General features: G+C 41.1%; 1 protein-coding gene and 1 long non-coding RNA gene across 2 annotated transcripts in view; one reads left to right on the top strand and one right to left on the bottom strand.

Moving 5' to 3' along the window:
- The window catches only part of si:dkey-260j18.2 (uncharacterized protein LOC325231 homolog), a 44,155-nt gene that overhangs the window by 13,611 nt on the left and 6,406 nt on the right, over window positions 1-24,138 (top strand). The window contains exons 2-3 of the mRNA XM_034167872.1: window positions 17,931-18,084; window positions 18,346-18,424. Coding sequence (XP_034023763.1) covers window positions 17,931-18,084; window positions 18,346-18,424 — 233 coding nt within the window. The remainder of the gene's footprint in view (window positions 1-17,930; window positions 18,085-18,345; window positions 18,425-24,138) is intronic.
- On the bottom strand, window positions 89-13,447 carry LOC117508207. The gene is made up of 3 exons (XR_004560009.1): window positions 13,311-13,447; window positions 10,545-10,554; window positions 89-99 (listed from the first exon to the last, which is right to left on the bottom strand). It is a non-coding gene; the product is annotated as an uncharacterized LOC117508207 (long non-coding RNA).

Raw genomic sequence — 24,138 nt, forward strand, 5'->3', positions numbered from 1 at the left:
TAGTAATGACTTCATGACTTTTTTTTGCTAATAAAAGTTTAACTATTAGAGAAAAAATTACTCATAACCATCCCAAAGACGTATCGTTATCTTTGGCTGCTTTCAGTGATGCCGGTATTTGGTTAGACTTTCTCTCAGATTGTTCTGAGTTATTTTCATTAGTTACTTCATCCAAACCATCAACATGTCTATTAGACCCCATTCCTACCAGGCTGCTCAAGGAAGCCCTACCATTATTTAATGCTTCGATCTTAAATATGATCAATATATCTTTATTAGTTGGCTATGTACCACAGGCTTTTAAGGTGGCAGTAATTAAACCATTACTTAAAAAGCCATCACTTGACCCAGCTATCTTAGCTAATTATAGGCCAATCTCCAACCTTCCTTTTCTCTCAAAAATTCTTGAAAGGGTAGTTGTAAAACAGCTAATTGATCATCTGCAGAGGAATGGTCTGTTTGAAGAGTTTCAGTCAGGTTTTAGAATTCATCATAGTACAGAAACAGCATTAGTGAAGGTTACAAATGATCTTCTTATGGCCTCAGACAGTGGACTCATCTCTGTGCTTGTTCTGTTAGACCTCAGTGCTGCTTTTGATACTGTTGACCATAAAATTTTATTACAGAGATTAGAGCATGCCATAGGTATTAAAGGCACTGCGCTGCGGTGGTTTGAATCATGTTTATCTAATAGATTACAATTTGTTCATGTAAATGGGGAATCTTCTTCACAGACTAAGGTTAATTATAGAGTTCCACAAGGTTCTGTGCTAGGACCAATTTTATTCACTTTATACATGCTTCCCTTAGGCAGTATTATTAGACGGCATTGCTTAAATTTTCATTGTTACGCAGGATGATACCCAACTTTATCTATCCATGAAGCCAGAGGACACACACCCAATTAGCTAAACTGCAGGATTGTCTTACAGACATAAAGACATGGATGACCTCTAATTTCCTGCTTTTAAACTCAGATAAAACTGAAGTTATTGTACTTGGCCCCACAAATCTTAGAAACATGGTGTCTAACCAGATCCTTACTCTGGATGGCATTACCCTGACCTCTAGTAATACTGTGAGAAATCTTGGAGTCATTTTTGATCAGGATATGTCATTCAAAGCCCATATTAAACAAATATGTAGGACTGCTTTTTTGCATTTACGCAGTATCTCTAAAATTAGAAAGGTCTTGTCTCAGAGTGATGCTGAAAAACTAATTCATGCATTTATTTCCTCTAGGCTGGACTATTGTAATTCATTATTATCAGGTTGTCCTAAAAGATCCCTGAAAAGCCTTCAGTTAATTCAAAATGCTGCAGCTAGAGTACTAACGGGGACTAGAAGGAGAGAGCATATCTCACCCATATTGGCCTCTCCTCATTGGCTTCCTGTTAATTCTAGAACAGAATTTAAAATTCTTCTTCTTACTTATAAGGTTTTGAATAATCAGGTCCCATCTTATCTTAGGGACCTCATAGTACCATATCACCCCAATAGAGCGCTTCGCTCTCAGACTGCAGGCTTACTTGTAGTTCCTAGGGTTTGTAAGAGTAGAATGGGAGGCAGAGCCTTCAGCTTTCAGGCTCCTCTCCTGTGGAACCAGCTCCCAATTGGGATCAGGGAGACAGACACCCTCTCTACTTTTAAGATTAGGCTTAAAACTTTCCTTTTTGCTAAAGCTTATAGTTAGGGCTGGATCAGGTGACCCTGAACCATCCCTTAGTTATGCTGCTATAGACTTAGACTGCTGGGAGGTTCCCATGATGCACTGAGTGTTTCTTTCTCTTTTTGCTCTGTATGCACCACTCTGCATTTAATCATTAGTGACTGATCTCTGCTCCCCTCCACAGCATGTCTTTTCCCTGGTTCTCTCCCTCAGCCCCAACCAGTCCCAGCAGAAGACTGCCCCTCCCTGAGCCTGGTTCTGCTGGAGGTTTCTTCCTGTTAAAAGGGAGTTTTTCCTTCCCACTGTCGCCAAGTGCTTGCTCACAGGGGGTCGTTTTGACCATTGGGGTTTTTACGTAATTATTGTATGGCCTTGCCTTACAATATAAAGCGCCTTGGGGCAAGTGTTTGTTGTGATTTGGCGCTATATAAATAAAATTGATTGATTGATTGATATTACAAAAACCTTGGAGCGCGGGTGGCATGGCGCTCCCAAATTTCTTATTTTATTATTGGGCCTCCAATATCAGGGCAGTGTTGCACTGGATTCAAGGTAATGATGACCTACCATCATGGGCAGTATTGGAGAAAATGTCTGTTAAACATGTCATTATGGTCCTTACTTTGTACGAGATTGCCGCTTTCAAGACCTATTTCCAACTTTACATCTAACCCACTTGTTATTCATTCACTCAAACTGTGGTACCAATTCAGAAGGCACTTTGAACTGTCTGAACTTTCTCTACTGGCGCCCCCTCAAAGACACTGCATGTTTTCAGCATCATTGACAGATGACGCATTCAACATATGGATGACCTGTGGAATAACCTTAATGTACAAACTCTACAGTGACAGTGTCTTCAGCTCTTTAGAACTGGTCTTTAAATTTGTGTAACCAAGGCCACATTTTTACAGGTACCTGCAGCTTAGAAATTTCATTTCATGTAATACAGCCTCCTTCCCATCCTGCCCTGCACCAATCCTTTGGATGACATACATATTTAAGCTAAAACCAAATGCCAAACACATCATAAGTACCTCATATGACTGCTTAACAGATATGACTACATTACAGTCACTTAAGGGCAAATGGAGGAAGAGTTAAAACAGATTTCTGACAAGACCTGGGGAAGCATTATTGAGAGAATTTCTCTTCATCAATTTGTTTAGGCATATTGTGATTCAATTAAAAGTGGTGGCACCGCCTCCACTGGTCTAAAACCAGACTAAGATTAGAGTCGGCTTGACCCTACTTGTGATCGCTGTAAGCAAGAACCTGCCTCTCTATTGCACATGTTTTGCACTTGTTCAAAAATACAAAATTTTTGGAGCTGTATATTTGATGTATTCTCCAAGATTAGTGGTAAACCACTGGCTCCTTGTCCATTTGTTGGAATCTTCGGAGTAACTAACAGTTTACGGCTCACTGAGGCACAGGCTAATCTAGTGGCCTTCTGCACACTATTAGCCCGAAGGAGAATTTTGTTAAATTGGAAAGAGCCACAACCTCCTGTATTTGGACTTTGGGTTAAGGATGTCTGATATTACATTCAACTGGAGAAGATCAGATATACAACAAGAGGTTCAGTCCAAAAATGTTATAAAATCTGGAATCACTTTATTACATTTTTTCAAGCGATGGAAGCAGACCAAATTGCATGAAATGTAACGGGGGAATGACATGTCCGTGTGCTACATATGACATATGAATCGGTGGTATGGTTGTATTTCACTCCATTAATGTATCTTATTTCTGTGATTTAACTGTTTTTTTGTTTTTTGTTTTTTCCCTTCATTTTATTATTTATATATGCATATATATTATTATTATTTTATTTGTTTATACCATTCTTATACCTTTCTGGCACGGGGTTATATGTTGCGGGGTTTGTTGGGGGGGTGAGTTGTTTAGGGGGAAAAAAAATGTCTGAAAAATTTTGTGTGGCATTGTTGTAAAAATATTTCCAATAAATAAACTGTTTAAAAAAAGATGAGGTGGTGGAGAGTGTGATGAGGAAGCAATGGGTAGATATGGAATTAAGGGCAGGAATGTGAAAGGGCAGATGGTAGTTGATTTTGCAAAAAGGACTGAAATGACTAAGAAAAGGGAGGAACACTGTGACATAAGAGTGAAGGAAGGTGAACACAGGTAGACTACATTCTGTGTAGGAGATGCAAGCTAAAAGGAATTAGAGACTAAGGTTGTGGCAGGAGAGAGTGTAGCTAGACAGTCTAGGATGGTGGGTTGTACGATGACTTTAGAAGTGAAGAAGAGGAGAGCGAGAACTCAAAGGGTCAGATGGTGGAAGCTGAAAGAGGAAGACTGTAAATTTAAGTGAGCAGGCGAGAGAGGCACTGGATGAAGGGATAGCAGTTCTGGACAACTAGAGAAGTGCTGCAGATGTGGTGAGGGAGACAGATGATTCAATTGGCTGAATTACCTCCTGAGTATGCAGTCAAGTTCTCCAGAGTGCTGCTAATGACCTCATTATTTGACTCAGGTATGTTGAAGCAGAGACACATCTAAAAGTTGATAGACACTGGCCCTCGAGGGCTGGAGTTGAATACCCCTGCTCTGGAGAGAAGGGGAATGAAAGTCAGTATGAACAAGGGCAATTCCAGCGTTACTCACGTTACATTTAAAACAACAGATGCTTGAATAAAGGTGTCTCCCTCTTTTATGACGGGACTGAACATTTGTATTTTTTCATGGTGAGTACTAAACACCAGTATCTACATCCACTTAGCACAACACGAGAAAGATCTTTCTTCATTGTCCTTGCTGGGCACATTTTGTCACCGTTACTCACGTTACGCAAAAATCACATGGCTTTTTTTTTTAACTTAAGTTTGCTTTCACCTTCTTGTTAAACTACAGAGGACAGAGCAAAATGATCTAATATAGTTTAAACCTTTATTAATAACCTCTTCAAAAGAACAAGCAAATTGGAACAGACTAACATTTGTCTTTATAGACATTAAAATAATAAGTCATGTTACTCATGTTACATGTTCACCAAGAACACTGCAGTGCATTAAAACCTTAAGTTTTTGAAGTGAAGACTGCCGAGTAAGCAATTAGTAACTCTGTGAAAACTGTTGACTAGCCCTCCCCTCAACACCATCCCACGATCATTTATCAATCTTGTCCATCAACCATGGAAATACAACGTCAATAGTCCTGTACAAGAAAGTTCAGTGGAGTATCTTTCTGAGTTCCTGATACTCCCTTCGTATCTCTTTCACGTCTTCATCAATCGAAAAGGGATTTGGGATTTTTCCCCTACTCCCTTTAGCAGGAGTAGGGAAAAACTACAGAGGATCTTCACACAGCATAAAATCCCAGTTTAGTTTAAACCTGTTAACACTTTGAGACAGAAATTAGTTCACCCTATGGACAGGATCCCTAGTTACAAACAGAGCAATGTAGTGTATTCAGATATCAGGAAAACTGTAACAAACACCACATAGGTGAGACTAAGCAGCCGTTACACAAAAGGCTATACCAGCACCGCAGAGAGGGCGCCAGTGGACCTCAGTCTGCAGTTCATCTCCACCTTAAAGACACTAACCACACGTTTGAGGACAAGGAAGTTATAATCTTAGCCAGAGAGAAGAAATGGTTTGAGAGAGGGGTGAAGGAGGCATTGTATGTGAAACAGTTGAAACCCAGCCTTAACCGGGAAGGGGGTCTGAGACACGCTTTGTCCCCTGTTTACAATGGGGTACTCAGGTCAAAGCAGTTTCAGTCTTTTGTTCATGGTAATGAGTCATTCATGCTATCCGGAGAGCCGTCAGGAGAGGTGTCGGCCCCATCGTTAGGAGGGACAGCTACCCTGTCATTAGGAGGGTGGTAACTAGAGCTCAATAGGTGCTAATTAAAGCAATTGTTTAGTCACTAGCCAATAGCAGTCTGCCTCTCAGTAGGAGGAGTCTGGGTAGGTTTAAAACTCCAGCTTTTGTGGCTTCTGTTTGTTCTTCTCTACAAGGGTCAAGACAGAAGTCAGACTACCAGAGCAAGAATTTTAGCGTCAAACAACCCAGTCCAGTCGAAGATTCAAGCTTCTCTACTACGTTTGTTTGATGTCACTGGATTGAAATTTGTTATGACATGACACAGATTCAATTTCTCCCACCGTACAGGAATGACATGTATCACCTATTGCATTGTGGGAAAACACCCTGGCACCTATGTCTCAAAGTTAAAACAACAGCTAATTGGCTGACACCTATATGTTAAAACAATAACTAGTTGGCTGACTGAGTAACTTTGTGGTTCAGTGATGAAGTGAGTGTTACTCACGTTACACTGTTACGTTACAGATTTTGAAGCACTTCTGCCCAAAGGCTATGAGGGATTTTTCTGATTTTGTTTCATGAATATAGTAATTCAGGGTGGAGGAGATGAATGCAGGAATCTGGCTGTCATATCTACCAGCACTGTCAAACTAGAGAAAAGTTCAGCATTTTTTTGTTACTCACGTTACCTAGAAGGACTACCTCATTTTCATCACCCAGGCTAAAAAAACACAAGGCTTACTTCTGAAATTAATATGTTGTTCTCAATACTCCTAATAAGAATACTAACAGAAAATAGTTATAAATTCTGTATTAAGCTCAGGACTTGTGTAATACAATGAGGAAGAAAAACTGTTTTGGGCTTGAAACTTGCTGTTTTGTTAGGGCAAAAATGAGATGTGCAGCCAAAAACCTCATGTCGGCTGAACTGGTAGAAATCCTCATGTTTCTCGTACTTGGGTACCCAAAGGACATAACCAAGTGCTATTTGATGTGATATTTACGTTTTGAAATGTCACCTGCCATCTTACCTTTTTTGCTGGAATTGCCCACAAGACTGAGTACATGTGGGTGAATGAGAGGGAGCCCAGTGAAATAGTGCAGTTACAAGGAATAGAAGTGGTGAAAGTAGATTAGTTTAAATTCTTTGGGTCAACTGTCCAAAATAATGGAGAGAGGTGAAGAAGAGAGTGCAGGAAAGGTGGAGAAAGGTGGCAGGAGTGATTTGTGATAGAAGAATATCTGCAGGAGTGAAGGGGAAATAGTCCAGTCATATTGAGACTTGGCCCACTACTAAATGAAAAAAAATGTTTTAGGTGGATTCTCCTCTGATGTACCTCAGGAATAACAACATACTAAGGAACCAGTCAAACAACTGGAAATCTTGTATCTGTCATCAAAAGGACTTGTTTGACAGAATGTTCCATGACACTTGTTCTCAGAACACTTGATAACACAGCATACATAACTGATAAAACTAAGGTTTTCATATCTCCATCTGGGGCAATAGGCGTCATGAAATATTCTGTTCTTTGCTTATCATGCTGACACAGGCAGCACAAAGTTTTGAAATAATACATACTGTTCAGATAAACAACGTGAACATGTCACCTGCATACAAATGTCAAATGCAACACTCTACATCCAGTCACATAAACTGTACTGATCCACGCAATAGGGCAAGGCCTGCTCACCTGGGGTCGGTCGAGAGCAGGCTTACAATTGTAGGCGGGGCGCTATGTCGGGGCTCTTCTATGCAACATAGAGGGGACACTTGCTTCAAGACCCCAGCGCTGTCGTAGTGATTCTCTGTTCCATTCCGTGAACGCATCTTTTCAATACATCTGGTTTTTGGAGTCCGTGTCCTGTCAGTCTGAGTCCTCAAGTTCTCACATAAAATTATCAGGTGGGGCTCTCCAGGCAAGAATATCCACTACAGACTAAAATGTTAGCCACATTCACCTGTTGTGTTATTAGAAATACTAGAAACTGAAATAGCGTGCCCTTTTGGATAGTTAACTAGTTATGTATTCAAAAGTATCATCATTATTGAAAAGAACACATTTTACCATAACACTTAGAAGTTTGAACAGTACATATAAGTGTCAAATTCAGGACATGTTCAAATAATGCAAGTAAGAAAGATGTTGTAATTATGTAAATATGGCTTAAACAAAAAGTAATCTACACCATGTTATAGGAATGGGTATTAAGATTTTATCTATCGATTCCACTTATCGATCCAATTCCGTATCGATTCACTCATCAATACCTCTTGTAAATTTTCTGTGTACTAAAAGTAGGCTTTACAGATTTTCTATGTTGACATTTTATTGAGTCTTAAAGTAAATAAATATGAAATTGGTCACTGGATCCTTAAACTCTGGACATAATAAACTCGACATGGTGGATCCTTGATCTCTGGACATAATTAGAAATAAAGCTGTAGTTTTTGACAAAAGCATTTCCTTTCAGACATTATTGGCATGAATGTCTTTCCATACATCTGAGCTGAGCTCAGCTGGCCGTGATGCACGTCAGGATGTACAACCCCAATTCAAATGAAGTTAGGACATTGTGTAAAATGTAAATAAAAACAGAATACAATGATTTGCAAATCCTCTTGAACCTATATTCAATTGAATACACCACAAAGACAACATAGTTAATGTTCATACTGATGGACTTTTTTTGTTTTTGTGCAAATATTTGCTCATTTTGAAATGGATGCCTGCAACATGTTTCAAAAAAGTTGGGATGGGGCAACAAAAGACTGGGAAAGTTGATGAATGCTCAAAGAACACCTAATTGTAAACAGGTGAGTGTCATGATTGGGTATAAAAGGAGCATCCCCAAAAGGCTCAGCCATTCACAAGCAAAGATGGGGCGAAGATCACCACTTTGTGAACAACTGTGTCAAAAAATAGTCCAATAGTTTAAGAACAGTGATTCTCAACATTCAATTGCAAGGAATTTAGGGATTCCATCATCTACAGTCTATAATATAATCAGAAGATTCAGAGAATCTGGAGAACTTTCTACACGTAAACAGCAAGGCCGAAAACCATCATTGAATACCTGTGACCTTTGATCCCTCAGGCGGCACTGCATTAAAAACCGACATCATTGTGTAAAGGTTCTTATCGTGTGGGCTCAGGAACACTTCAGAAAACCATTCAGTTAACACAGTTTGTTGCTACATCTACAAGTGCAAGTTAAAAGTCTACCAGGCAAAGCGAAAGCCATACATCAACAACATCCAGAAACACCACTGCCTTCTCTGGGCCCGACCTCATTTGAAATTGACAGACGCAATGTGGAAAAGTGTGCTGTGGTCTGAGTCCACATTTCAAATTGTTTTTGGAAATCATGGATGTCATGTCCTCCGGACAACTGAGGAAAATGACCATCCAGATCGTTACCAGCGCAAAGTTCAAAAGCCAGCATCTGTGAAGGTATGAAGATGTGTTGGTGCCCATGACATGGGCAACTTACACATCTATGACAGCAGCATCAGTGCTGAAAGGTACATCCACGTTTTGGAGCAACACATGCTGCCATCCAAGCATAGTCTTTTTCAGGGACATCCCTGCTTTTATATATATGTATGTATGTGTATATATATGTGTATGTATATGTATGTATGTTTATTTTTTTATTATTTATTTTAGAGCACCAAGTGGATTGCTATCCAATTTTGTGGTATTTTGTGCATTGACATTAAAGAATTTATTCATTAATTAATTTCAGTAAGACAATGCCAAGCCACATTCTGCATGTGTTACAACAGCGTGGCTTCGTAATAAAACAGTCCTCTGTTCCCAAACGCTTGAGTGTTGTTAGAAGGAAAGGTGATGTAACACAGTGTTAAACATACCACTGTCCCAACTTTTTTGAAACGTGTTGCAGGCATCCATTTCAAATTGAGTAAATATTTGCACAAAAACAAAAGTATCAGTTTGAACATTAAATATCTTGTGGTTGTGGTGTATTCAATTGAATATAGGTTGAAGAGGATTTGCAAATTATTGTGCAAAATGTAAATAAAACCAGAATACAACATCCCAGCTTCATTGGAATTGGGGTTGTAATTCATAAAGAATGCAGGATGTCTCTTTTTGAGAGGAAAAAAAAAAGTTTTAGTCGATTGTAGTTTGTCTGTATTACAGTGTTTGGAAAGGGGTGTCATTTTATTTAAGGCAGCAATTAATTTTGAAGTTATTAATTCCCAGCGGACTCTGTCTCAGCAGAGAGCCGAGCAGCATTTGGAGCTGTGCCAACGGAACGGAGGATGATTCTCTTTTCTTGACTACAACAAGAGTCCCAGTTAGTGACTTTAATCCACGCAAAAGTGACTCACGATTAACATATTTTAATGGCTTTGAGAGGGGTTAAGAAGAAGCGGATTTGCAGCTTCTGAAGAGCAGCAAATCAAAGAACCCACGAGCCAGTGGATCGAAGCACTGCTTCATCAGTTCACGCTTCAAAGTGGTGTCGCGTTGCAGAAGCGGTTAATTACAAGCCGCTGCAGCGTCTGTAATCAATATAGAAAAATTATAATATTCCCAACAAACACCCTCAAAAACAACGGCGGCTCTGAAGGACAGATAAGGGAATTGTTAAGCGAAAAGGCTATTGATGTCGGTTGATCGAATCATTTCTTAATGATACCTGAAAAGAACCGGTTCTCAATACCCAACCCTAACCATGTGCCAGATAAGACAAAATCCGGAGCAAGATGATTCCAAAGTCACCCAAACACTTTTTGAAGCTCTGATTGTTCATTCATCAACTTAAGTCACAACTTCTGGATCTATTGCATTAGAGCACCTAGAACCTTTGCAGACACCACAAGCAAATGTACACTTAAGGTCATGCCTGCGACAAGTGCATTTCAAAGTACTGCACCCGGTTTTACAGGTATAGTGAATAATTTCCAGTAGGCAGTCAGGAGCTGGAGGCAAGTCTGTTTGTACTGGAGTGAACTTGGCGTTTTTTCCTTCCACCCATATTCAGTGGCATTTAGGCTTTCTCTTTTCCATTCACATATTTGATTGAAGACATGTAGTGAGTGGTACTTTGCTACTCCTGAAGTTGGTGGCAAAACCTGTGCCTGAATCTCTTTTCAACACCTGACAATCTTTTCTTTAAATCACTGGCATCTAATTTTGTCAAGGCTGTCATTTTTTTTTTTTTCCCTCCATTGTTCAAGGACACAATTGCCTTCTCCCCAGTTTCAATAATTCGATCATGTTCATGTCAGTATCTGGGCCTATCAGAAAGATTTCTTCATGTTTCCTGAATTCAGAATCACTTAGCAGCATAATTGGCTAGTTAGCCAAAAGGGCACCCAGTTTCAATTTCTAGTATTTCTAACAACACTACAGGTGAATTTGGATAGCATTTACGTAATCCTTTTGATTACAGATACAATACTTCTAGTTGTTTGACTGGTTCCTTTGATGTTCATACCTAATTAAAATGAATTAGCATATTTTAGGCCCTTCCACCCCTTCTATTCTCTATTTTTAATGTTATTCCTGGGGTATATTGGAGGATTGAAACTGAAACTTTATTATTTATTTATTTGCAATTAGTGGTGGGTTGGAGCCTTAAGCCCCTTTCACACCAGGGCCATCATAGAATTGCGTATTGCAGCGTACTGTCTGTGCTGAGTTATGCAACTCTACGCCCAGTTTAAGCAGCTCTACGCTGAGTTTTTGCTCCCTACGCAGTAGTATGCTGAGGCCTACATGAGCAGGATGCAAGAAATTAAACATGTTTAATTTTTTCAGCGTAGAGCACAGGACGCAGAAAGTACATAGTTTTTAAGCAAGTCTACACAACACAGTAGTAGAGATGCTTGAATCTTCAAATGGACTGGGTTGCTTGATGCGAGGACGTTTCACTTCTAATCGCAGAAGCTTCCTCAGCTAAATTTCTTGCTCTGGTAGTCTGACTTCTGTCTTGACTCTTGTAGAGAAGAATAACAGATGCCAGCAAAAGTTTTTAAACCTAACCAGACCCCTCCTACTGAGAGGCAGACTGGTATTGGCTAGTGACTAACATTTGCTGTAATTAGCACCTATTGTGCTCTAGTTAGCACCCTCCTAATGACAGGGCTGCTGTCCCTCCTAATGCTGGGACTGACGCCTCTCCTGACGACTCGCCTGACTATGTGACTGATTACCATGAACAACAGACTGAGACTGCTTTGACCTGAGTACCCCATTGTAAACAGGGGACAAAGTGCATCTCAGACCCCCTCCCCGGTTAAGGCTGGGTTTCAACTGTTTCACATACATTGCTTCCTTCACTCCCCTCTCAAACCATTTCTTTTCTCTGGCTAAGATTTTAACTTCCTTGTCCTCAAATGTATGGTTGGTGTCTTTAAGGTGGAGATGAACTGCAGACTGAGGTCCACCGGTGCCCTCTCTGCGGTGCTGGTATAGCCTTTTGTGCAACGGCTGCTTAGTTTCACCTATGTAGTGTTCTTTACAGTTTTCCTGACATCTGATAGAATACACTACATTGCTCTGTTTTGTAACTAGGGATCCTGTCCTTAGGGTGAACTAATTTCTGTCTCAAGGTGTTAACAGGTTTAAAGTAAACTGGGATTTTGTGCTGTCTGAAGATCCTCTGTAGTTTTCCTCCTACTGCTAAATAAGGGACAGACACTCTTCTTCGATCTGTCTCTGTCTGTCTGTTCTCTTTGTTCTTTGGGACTTCTGCACTTTATCAAGGGACCATCGTGGGTACCCACATACTGTGAGGGCTTTCCGGACATGTTGTTGTTCTTTAGCCCTTCCCTCTGTAGTTGTGGGCACCTGTAGGGCTCTGTGTTGAAGAGTCCTGATCACCCTGAGCTTGTGTTCAAGGGGGTGGTTTGAGCCAAAGAGCAGATATTGGTCAGTGTGAGTGGGTTTTCTGTAAACCCCTGTCTGGAGCTCACTGTTCTCTTCAATCGTAACATCACAGTCCAAGAAGGCTAAATGGTTGTTTCTGGCATCCTCACGTGTGAACTTGATATTGGAGTCCAATGAGTTGATGTGCTCTATAAAGGCCTCTACTTCCTGTTGCTTGATTTTAACCCATGTGTCATCGACATATCTGAACCAGTGACTGGGAGAGATGCCCGTGAACCATGCCAAGGCTCTCTTCTCCAGTAGCTCCATGTACAGATTTGCCACAATGGGGGATACTGGAGACCCCATTGCACAACCATGGATCTGCCTGTAGTAATTCCCCTTAAACTGGAAATACGTGGTTTTAAGACAGATCTCTGAGTTGGCAGATGTGGTCTGGTGTAACTTTGGTCCTTTCAAGTAGAGACGCGTCCTCCAGCAGCCTCTGCCTCACAGCAGTGGGGATGCAGGTGAACAATGTCACATCGAATGACACTATAGTTTCATCTGCCTCCAGCTGACGGTTCTTGATCTTGTTCACAAAATCTTGTGTGTTCTCCACAAGGTGGTCTGAGTTACTCACTAGAGGAGCCAAAATCCACTTGAGGTGCTTTGCCAAATTGTAAGTGATGGAATCTGTGCTACATACAATAGGCCTGAGTCTACACAACTCACCATAACTGTTTGTAAATCTACACAGCACTGCGCTACTGTGCACCGAGCCTCCACAATTCTACACACAAGGACAACAAATCCTTTTATCAATAGAAGCCTGCAGTGGTCGATTTTATTCATCTCACTGAACTTTGCTGCCAGTGAAGCTTCAAAACCACGGAAGAAGAGGCGAGCCAAGCTTCCATGTTCAGAGAACATGTCCTCATCGACAGATCTCCAGCAGGAAGGCATTTCCACATCTACCGTTCACTTCTCATGCGCGACATCGCCGCTGCAGCTCGCAGATTTCTTTCACCTCGTCCAGTTCTTTCACAATTGCAGCAAGTTAAGTAAAGTCCATTAACTCCTGCTCACAGACAAATCTCCAGCAGGAGGACATGTCTACCATCCACTTCTCATGGCAGATCGTGAGCGTGAATGCCACATGTGCTTCACTTCTTCACCTCCTTCAATTCTGTCAGTGCAACAAATTTAAATAAAGTCCATTCTCCTGCTCATAGACTGATTACCAGCACAAAGACATTTCCACGTCCAGGTTAACTCCTAATCAAACAAGCGCGCGTGCCTGTGACTCCATGATCCACACAGCCCACATTCTCTGTGCCTGCTTACAACAGCTGATCAATTGGCGGACATGTGCATGCTCAGAACAGGACCTGCACGCAAGTGTGCAGTGAAATGATCCGTGCCGGTAGCGTCCATGCGTGCTGGGCGCGCGAGTGTGCGGTGAAACTCAACCCGGTAGTGCCTGTGTGTGCTGGGCGCATGAGTGTGTGGTGAAACTCGGCCAATAGCGCCTTTGCGTGCTTAAAACAGCTGATCGAACTGGCTGAACGAGCCATTGCGTATGCATGAGCCGATCTACGGCAGGGATACATTTATAACTTCAGTAATCCGACAATCGGAACACATGGTTACATTCTTTCAATTCATAAACTGGATTTCGAAAGAAATCCAGAGACCAGGAGCAGCAGGTCCTGAAAAAGAAAAGAGAGACAGCGCTGTCTGTGTCTTTTTGTTTTTTCAGGACCAGCGATAGCGCTGTCTCTCTCTCTTGCATGTTTTTTTTTGGGGGGGATGGATATACAATGGACTCTGAACTTTGTGACCTGATGTTATGAGCCGTGACGAGACAGCGGTGTGTCCCACTGTACATCAGACAACGTGAGTGCCGTTTGCTTTTCATGAACCATTTTGAGAATTGAACGCACTTCCACAGAGGCAGAAAATCGTGGTGATGGCTACATATGTGGCAGGTCTGATCACACCTGATTGCGGTCAACTGGCGCTTTTAAAGTTTAAATCATCACAGTACTTCAGTATTCAGGTCGGCTGATCAGGTCCCCTGATCTCAGGAAGCAACTGATGCTTTAAAAGTTTAGAGTCACAGCACTTCATTCATGGCAGCGTTTTCCACAGTCAGACTCATCAGCATTCTGTACACAATGAAAATGAATAAAAAAATAATAATAAGTAGTAGTTAAATTACTCTGTTTCTGACCTGCACCACACCGTGCAGTACCGACCCGAACCACTTGGTGGAAACGGGGCTGTCGGCATATGCTGATCGTCAAGGTGGCAGCTGCATTAATTTCTGCCAGCGTTTTTAATAAATGGTTTGACAGGGCCTAAAGCTACTATATGCTACTATAAGCAAGTCTAGGAACGCAACCATGCGCCATCACACACCAGCCTGCACAGGGACTACGCCAAATGTGCGCAATTTTCCACCGTACTCCAAACGCATTTTAGCGCAACTGTTTGCAAGCCCGGTATGAAATGGGCTTTAAATTGAATAATTTGACTGGAATAAAAGTTTACAAGGCAGTATTGATACCAGCTATGTTGTACGGCTCAGAGACAGTGACGCTAACCAGGAGGCAGAGCTGAGGATGTTGCAATTCTCTTTGGGAGTGACGAGAACGGACAGGATTAGGAATGAACATATCAGAGGGACAGCTCGGGTGGGACGATTTGGAGATGAAGTCAGAAAGATGAGATTGAGATGGTTTGGGCATGTGCATAGGAGGGACCTAGGGTATATAGGAAGGAGAGCCACCAGGCAGGAGGAGATGAAGGAGGCGTTTATGGATGTGGTGAGGGAGCACATGCAGGTGATGTGACAGAGGACAGTAGAGCAGGGCGATATGACCTAAAATTCATATCGTGTATAAATTGAATCCCTTCACGGTAATTGTATATAACACAATAAATGTGTAAAAATTTTAAGTGTTTCTGAAAGGGGTTATGTAGTCCCTTAGCAAACCTAAATTGACAAAAGAAAATGTCTACCTTGACCTTCAGGGTTTCGCTTGAGGTCAAAGGTGACCTAAATTAGGTTAAATCTCAGGTTATAGTAAAACATGTTGTGTAATACACCAAATTAAAGGGCTTGATGAGAAGATCCAGAATATATCATGACATCATGAAAACGTGCAAAAGTTAGAATTTTTAAGGGTGTGACAAAGCGTGTAAGTCATCATTGCAGACTCTTATAAGTTCACATATACAACCCCTGGCAAAAATTATGGAATCACCGGCCTCAGAGGATGTTCATTCAGTTGTTTAATTTTGTAGAAAAAAAGCAGATCACAGACATGACACAAAACTAAAGTCATTTCAAATGGCAACTTTCTGGCTTTAAGAAACATTATAAGAAATCAAGAAAAAAAAAATTGTGGCAGTCAGTAACGGTTACTTTTTTAGACCAAGCAGAGGAAAAAAATATGGAATCACTCAATTCTGAGGAAAAAATTATGGAATCACCCTGTAAATTTTCATCCCCCAAATTAACACCTGCATCAAATCAGATCTGCTCATTGACATTGACCCTATGCCATGACATTGACCCTATGTGTCTTTTTGCAAGGAATGTTTTTGCAGTTTTTGCTCTGACAAGATGCATTATCATCTTGAAAAATGATTTCATCATCCCCAAACATCCTTTCAATTGTCCAAAATATCAACATAAACTTGTGCATTTATTGATGATGTAATGACAGCCATCTCCCCAGTGCCTTTACCTGACATGCAGCCCCATATCATCAATGACTGTGGAAATTTACATGTTCTCTTCAGGCAGTCATCTTTATAAATCTCATTGGAATGGCACCAAACAAAAGTTCCAGCATCATCACCTTGCCCAATGCAGATTCGAGATTCATCACTGAATGACTTTCATCCAGTCATCCACAGTCCACAATTGCTTTTCCTTAGCCCATTGTAACCTTGTTTTTTTTCTGTTTAGGTGTTAATGATGCCTTTCGTTTAGCTTTTCTGTATGTAAATCCCATTTCCTTTAGGCGGTTTCTTACAGTTCGGTCACAGACGTTGACTCCAGTTTCCTCCCATTCGTTCTTCATTTGTTTTGTTGTACATTTTTCGATTTTTGAGACATATTGCTTTAAGTTTTCTGTCTTGACGCTTTGATGTCTTCCTTGGTCTACCAGTATGTTTGCCTTTAACAACCTTCCCATGTTGTTTGTATTTGGTCCAGAGTTTAGACACAGCTGACTGAACAACCAACATCTTTTGCAACATTGCATGATGATTTACTCTCTTTTAAGAGTTTGATAATCCTCTCCTTTGTTTCAATTGACATCTCTCGTGTTGGAGCCATGATTCATGTCAGTCCACTTGGTGCAACAGCTCTCCAAGGTGTGTTCATTCCTTTTTTAAATGCAGACTAACGAGCAGATCTGATATGATGCAGGTGTTAGTTTTGGGGATGAAAATTTACAGGGTGATTCCATAATTTTTTCCTCAGAATTGAGTGAGTCCATATTTTTTTCCTCTGCTTGGTCTAAAAAAGTAACCGTTACTGACTGCCACAATCTTTTTTTTTTCTTGATTTCTTATAGTGTTTCTTAAAGCCAGAAAGTTGCCATTTGAAATGACTTTAGTTTTGTGTCATGTCTGTGATCTGCTTTTTTTCTACAAAATTAAACAACTGAATGAACATCCTCCTAGGCCGGTGATTCCATAATTTTTGCCAGGGGTTGTAGTAGTCCCAAAAAGGTCAAGGTCACAAGAAGGTCAAACACTAAATTCAACAACACAACTTTCCTGGCCACAATTTTTGAAGTTTTGCTTCAAAATTTGGCATGAATATAGGGATGGGCTTTGCCCATAAGCCATTACCTGGGATACGTGATCGAGCTCCGGTCAAAGGTGACCCAAACTTCAGATGGGTTTGTTGTGATGCCATTGGATGAAAAAAAAAAACCTTGCAAAATTTAGATTTTTGAAGGGTGTGACAAAGCATGTAAATCATTATTGCAGACTCTTGTAAGTTCACATATAGCAGTCCTATGGAGATACCTTTCAGTGCAGAAAAGGTGCATGGTCAAATGTCAAGGTCAAACACTAAAATCACCAAAAAAAAATCCTTTGCTGGTAGCAATTTGTTTTTTTTGTTTTTTTTTTCTTTTTTTTTTTTTTATCCAAATTTGGCATGAATATAGTGAATGGCCTTGCCCATTAGTCCCTCTTCATAGTGGTCGTTCCTTGTGGTAGTCTCTCTTGTTCATCTCTTGGCAAGATACCGTCACCCTCAAGGTGACAGTTTTCATTTGTTTGTTTTGTCTGTTTGTGAACAGCCTGTAACCCACAATTTTTCATATCGCTATGAAATTTTTTACAGAGGATTCATACATTACAGATTACATTAGATTACATGAAAAATGTAATGACTACAATCGAATTGGATTACAGATGGTGATTACCCCTTGTCTGTTTAAAAGTCCATTTGTTAAGTCATAGCACACGCTGTGGTGTGCACGTGTGCTACATTGAGTTCCAGTCTGTTGTTAAACTCGCCTCCAGGGAAATGTTAAAATTTGTTTGCACATTTTTTCATGCTGACGTCTGTCTCGTGTGCCACAGATGAATGCTGTGCGTGGGGGCACAGTCACCTGGCGTCCCCAGCCATGGCAGGATGGTGATGGAGGCGGAGGAGAGCCTCTATCAGACAGCGACTCCGAGGAGGAGGACTTCCCTGATGACAGCACCACCCCACTGGGAGACTATATCACGCAGGGTGAGACAGATGAGCAACATAAAGCTAAAGTGTTGATTTGGTACCAACAGGGCGACAGTGAACACTGAATCAAAACGAGTTCCTTTAATATCACTTCGGTTCCAGCTTGTCTCCTGTCTAACTGGTGTGTTTTTTCCCCTTGCATGTCTTTCCCCATTGCTACATATTATCTTCATTCTTGTTTTGTTTTTTTCTTCGCCTCATTGTTCCTGTGTTCCTCTTGTACTCCCCGTTTCTTTTTCTCGCCTTCATGCATTTCAGGATTGAAGCAGCTCCTGGATGCTCAGCAGCTCTGCGATGTAACGCTTCTCGTAGGGGGGAAGAAGTTCATGTGTCACAGGTATTTCAGAGAGGGCCTCTCTTTGTAGCTCTTTTATGTTAAACCTGTTTTGATGTTTGCAGAAGCTTTAGCTATGTGATGGACAGTATGTACAGTATGTACACTAGTATGTGTACATACACTAGTGTGATGGTCTATTGGTTAAGGCGTTGGGCTTGAGACCAGCCTGACTGGAAAATTACTAAGGGCCCTTGAGCAAGGTCTTTAATCCCCTAGTTGCTCCCGGTGTGTAGTGAGCGCCTCGTATGGCAGCACCCTGACATCGGGGTGAATGTGAGGCATTATTTGTAAAGCGCTCTGAGCGTCTGATGCAGATGGAAAAGCACTATATAAATGCAGTCCATTTTACCATTTTCGTATGCTAGGGTGCCACTCAGTATTATGGCCAAGAACCTTTTTCCAATTTTTGCAGGTCCCACCCCCTAATTGTTTTTTTCTTCTTATGAAACATATTCACTGCTACAAGTTGCATTCAGATACATGGATATCAAGTAATATAATTGCGGCTTAATTGGCCAGTCTGGCTGTGAAAGTGGGCTAGATGTAGTGTTCATAGTGTCGGCTGTCAATCCAGTCAAGGGTGATATCCAGGGTTCTCACCAGCATTATAACAGCGTAACGGTCCATTACACTGTTATAGTAAAAAAAAATTACACTGCAGTTGGGCCTTTGCATTGTTTTTGAGGGTGTGTAACGGGGAAAATAATCATTTCTCTATGTTGATTGTGGAGCTGCTGGTTCTGATGTAGAAACGGTGCATCCACAATTAATTCATCAGCCTGTACCAAAGACATTTCTGCCTTTTCTGCTAATTAAATCTCTTAACGGGGCTCTTATTCTGCGAAAATTGTCCCCCGCTTCACACGGACAGTTTTTATTGGTTCGTCATTAACGTGCCTTTTTTGTGGAGCAGCTAACAACACGGCTCTCTGCTGTGGACTGGAACCTTAATATCTCCCGCTTCTCTGGTTCCTAAAGTAAAGTTAGTGTCCCTCATGAAAATAATAATGTCCTCCGCGTCTGTGTGTGTTACGGGATTTGCTGCGGCTCTCTGCTGAGGTGGAAAGACGGATCATTCCGCAATCAGTAACTTGAAAGCGAATCACCGTTTTAAATCAAACACCTCTTTCCAAACGGTGTAAAACAGGCAAACTACAACCAACCAAAACTGTTTTTTCCCAAAATGAGACGCCCTCCGTTCCGTCGGGGAGAACTTATCCCAGTGAGTCTCAGCGCTCCAGTCTGAGCACAGCAGCGCAGCAGCTCTCCAGGTGTGAGTATTATAGGGGAGGACGGGACCAAAGTAACATTTTACATTTATATCCTTCTGAAACACTGTTGGCTACATTTTGAGGACCAAATTTTGATAAGTAAAGCCATCGTGTTTTGTTTTGTTTTTTTTATCTTTTCTACAGCTTTACTTTAGAGCCAAAAGAAAGAGGCATCACAACAAAACATGGAAGAGTGTAGAAATGTGTCACTGCACAGGAGCTAATTTATACACAGCAGTTTACTGTAGAAAAACCTTACAACTGTTTTTTTAACTTCAAGATTAACTTCTGATTACATTTTGAAGTTTAAAAAACAATAAGGAAGGCCCTGCATAAGCTCATAAAGCAAAAGCTTCAGCGGGGTCGAAGCCCAAGCAGTGCCCGAACCCCCGGCTTCTTAAGGTGATTTTTCCATCCCATTACGCTGAGAAAAAAATCCTGCTGAGAACCCTGATATCATTTGCTTCATTCGGTAACAGCTAACAGAGTTTTATCCCAGAGATGATTACCGTGAGCTGCTGCACTTGTCACTGTTGTTTCTGGGAGCTGACTGCAATGGTGACATACACATTCAGGCTCCTGAGGCATTCCATCGAGCTAGATGATGGCAAAGCTCATATGCAGTCTGAAGATATACAGTAGTGTTCAGAATAATAGTAGTGCTATGTGACTAAAAAGATAAATCCAGGTTTTGAGTATATTTCTTATTGTTACATGGGAAACAAGGTACCAGTAGATTCTCACAAATCCAACAAGACCAAGCATTCATGATATGCACACTCTTAAGCACCTAATATCATATTAAAGTTCATGCCTATCAGCACGCACAGTGAGTGGAATCAGGTGGGGGACACTAAACGTATATGCGCACACACACACACACACACAGCAGATGAGGGAGTAACTTGCTACACCTTGCACAGCTGTATGACTCCGTATGAAATATAGTTTATTTATACAAGAGTGTAAGTAGCAACACCTGTAATGAATGTTTTTCTTTTTTTACTGTCCTCTCATGAATCATGTTGCTGTGTGTGTGCGCGTGCATATACGTTCAGTCTCCCCCACCTGATTTCACTCACTGTGTGCGCTGATAGGCATGAAATATATATATATATATATATATTTTTTTTTTAAGAAAAAAAAAAGCTTCCGACGTGGTTTTTGAATGTACAGTGTGAGCAGTCAGATTGCATCAGAGCATCGGGCCGTACAGTGTGAGAACATGAATCGTGCGCTCTGAACTTTTAACCCCTGCGGTTTTGTCACACAGTTTGAGATGCAGCCACGTACATCGATTGAAAATATCGTACAGTGTATGCCTAGCCTTAATCATTTTCTTGGCAAATTGGCCATTGAAAATGGCTGTAATCACTTCCTGGATCACAGAGGACCGCTCCAGCTTCAGTCGTTCATGTGTGGACGTGCACGCCTAACAAGCTGCAGAAAGCATTTTGAGCTGTCTAAAAGGGTCATTTGTCATGTTTACATTGTCATGGCTTGGTGAAACAGTTGTATGTTTGTAACAGATTTAACTTCGTTATAATGTTCTGACGAACTGCACTCTGATGCGATCCGCTGACGTCACCACTCGCTCGTTCACTTCTTTAATCCACTTGACGAGCTGAAATGTTCAAAAAATCTTTCACGCATAAATGTTGTGCTATGTGGTGTGATCTAATCGCCAACACGATGTACAGCCCCTTTCACACCGGGCCTGCTTCGCGTTGCTTCATGCGGCATCATGGCGGGGGGCAGAGAGGAGGTGAGAATGCAGAGGAGGAGCTGCAGGCAGATTGGTTGCAGCCAGACTGTGCACTTTGATTTCTCTTCTACTTTATCTTTGTTGTTGTGCAGGGCTGCAGGATTGCGCTCAGATTTCTGTTATAGTATATCTTTCTTCCCTTGACTGCGAGCTGCGTGCACGAACAAACCGTCCGTGAGTAAATGTGGAGACGTCTGGAGTTATACTTGATGTGGACATGTCCTGTCTCTGGCAATCAGTCTGTGAGCAGGACTTATGTCCTTTTTGTCCTTTATTTAACACAATTATGAGAGAGTTTGAGGGGAGAGCGAGGAACTGCCTGCAGCCAGTCAGTTTTTTTTTTTTTTTTTTGGTTTTTTTTTTTCTTGTTCACATGTGCGTGTGCAAACGAATCGTCTGAGTGGAGGGGAGATGACCGGACTTTTTACTGGATGTGGACATGTCCTGTTTCTGGCAATCAGTCTGAGCAGGACTTTTATGGACTTTATTTAATTTAAACACAGTTGTGAGAGAATTTAAGAGAGTAGCTGCAGCCAGTATAGTCCCACAGTCAGATGCGCGTTCAGGTTTGTAGAGGCATGGCTTTGGACAGAGAACTGAGGGGGGAGGGGGTGGAACCTAGAGGAGGTGCGACTTTCAAATCTCCGTAGCTCTCTTGCTAGCTCTCCAGGACTGCCAACTGTAGCTTTAACTCCATATGAATTTAGCATGAGCTAGTGGACAATGTGTTATCAGGTTAAAAAGAGTGTTTTCAGTTTTAGAAGTATTTATTTCTTGCTAGCTTTTACATAATACATGACAGAGGATATATTTACACACAGTCTAAAGAGTTTTGCAGCTAGCGTACCAGCCTGTGACATCACCATGCTAATGTCCACAAAATAAGTCTCTCAATCTCCACCTCTGAAACCGTGATCTGACAGAGGGAACTGTGGCACTAAGTCCCGAAGTCACAGAGGAACCTTTTTTTTTAGCCACGACAAGGAATTAAAGTGTTTTCAGATTATTTTTCTTCAGGATTATGTGATGGTGAATTCCATGAACGGGTAAGACTTTTTATTTACTCTCTGCGTGAATTTACTCTGTGACAACTGCGGCTTGCAGCCAGTCAATGGACTGCATTGATGGGCATATTTCGACTTATGGGTGAATTACATGAAAGCCTTTTAAAAATCCATAAATTTGGCCGCATCATTGTTTAAGCCCCAGTGTTCAAAACGTATAAAAAAAAAGCAGTATCTTATAGTCCGGAAAGTGTGTTTTTAAAAAAAAAAAAAAAAAAAAATCCCCCATTGAGAAGTTGGCATCACACTGCTGTAAAGGGGTATTGAGTGACATAGTATCACAGAGGTTTTATAATTACAAGTACTAGCAAATGAATACGGGATTGGGCTGATACCCGATACTGGTGTTGGCATCGGTGCATCCCTATCTATAATATTTTACACTGAGATGCCAATAAAATAAGTATGAACTGAACAGAGAACAGTAAGATCTTAAGTTTTGGACAGGAAACGACAACAAATTTAGCACCGCGATTTGGACTAGAAGATAAGTTAGTCTTTTGGACCAGAAATCACAGAAAAAAAATAACAAATAAAAGGGTGGCATTCCTCTTCCCTTAGCTGACTGAATAAAATTGACTTTAACCGTCTTTTAAAACTTGCCTTGCTGCTAATCAACTGCAAGATCTATATTTTCTATAAGATATATTTTATCTGAATAGTTACAGATGTGTGGGGTATGTGGGTTATATCTTGATCTTTCAACCTAACCGGTTCGTTGCAAACCTTCACAGCGATAACAGCACGGCACCGACGATGCATTTTCATTTTGAGAGCAGGATGACTTTGTGAGCGATAATCAGGGCAGCTACAAAATGTAAGGCTCAGTAAATTATTCAGATTAATTGATCAAACTACATGTTAATCTTTAACTTTATTTTGTGATGTTTGATATTGTTCGCTTCCCAGTAGAATATTGGAGTTTATTATACCTGTGAACGAAGCATTGGCTGCAGAGCAAAAGACTGGAAGTTAAGAACCCAAACTTCTCTCGTGTGTATGTGTGTGTGTGTGTGAGAAAATCCCAGTAGATCAGCAGTTTCTGAAATACTCAGACCAGCCCTGCCACTTTCAAAGTCACTTAAAGCCTTTTTCTTCCCCATTCTGATGCTCAGTTTGAACTTCAGCAAATCGCCTTCACCACATCTAGATGCCTAAATGCACTGAGTTGCTGCCATGTGATTGGCTGATTAACTATTTGTGTTAACAAGCAGTTGAACAGGTGTACCTAATAAAATGGCCGGTGAGTGTTTTGTTTCAGTGTAGCTTTAGAGTCAGGACACACTAAAGAGAAATGTAACTCTGATGCATTTCCTGTAATGCAGACTAGTTCTGTTCCTGCTTTGCAGATTGTTAATACGAGGTCTATTAGAAAAGTATCCGACCTTGTTATTTTTTTTAAAAACCATATGGATTTGAATCACGTGTGATTACATCAGACATGCTTGAACCCTCGTGGGCATGCGAGAGTTTTTTCACGCCTGTCGGTTACGTCATTCGCCTGTGGGCAGTCTTTGAGTGAGGAGTGGCCCACCCTCTCATCGTTTTTTCGTTGTTTAGGAATGGCTCAGAGACTGCTGCTTTGTTTGATCAAAATTTTTTCAAAACTGTAAG

This window comes from Thalassophryne amazonica, chromosome 4 (genome assembly GCF_902500255.1).
Source record: "Thalassophryne amazonica chromosome 4, fThaAma1.1, whole genome shotgun sequence".
NCBI classification, from domain to species: Eukaryota; Metazoa; Chordata; class Actinopteri; order Batrachoidiformes; family Batrachoididae; genus Thalassophryne; species Thalassophryne amazonica.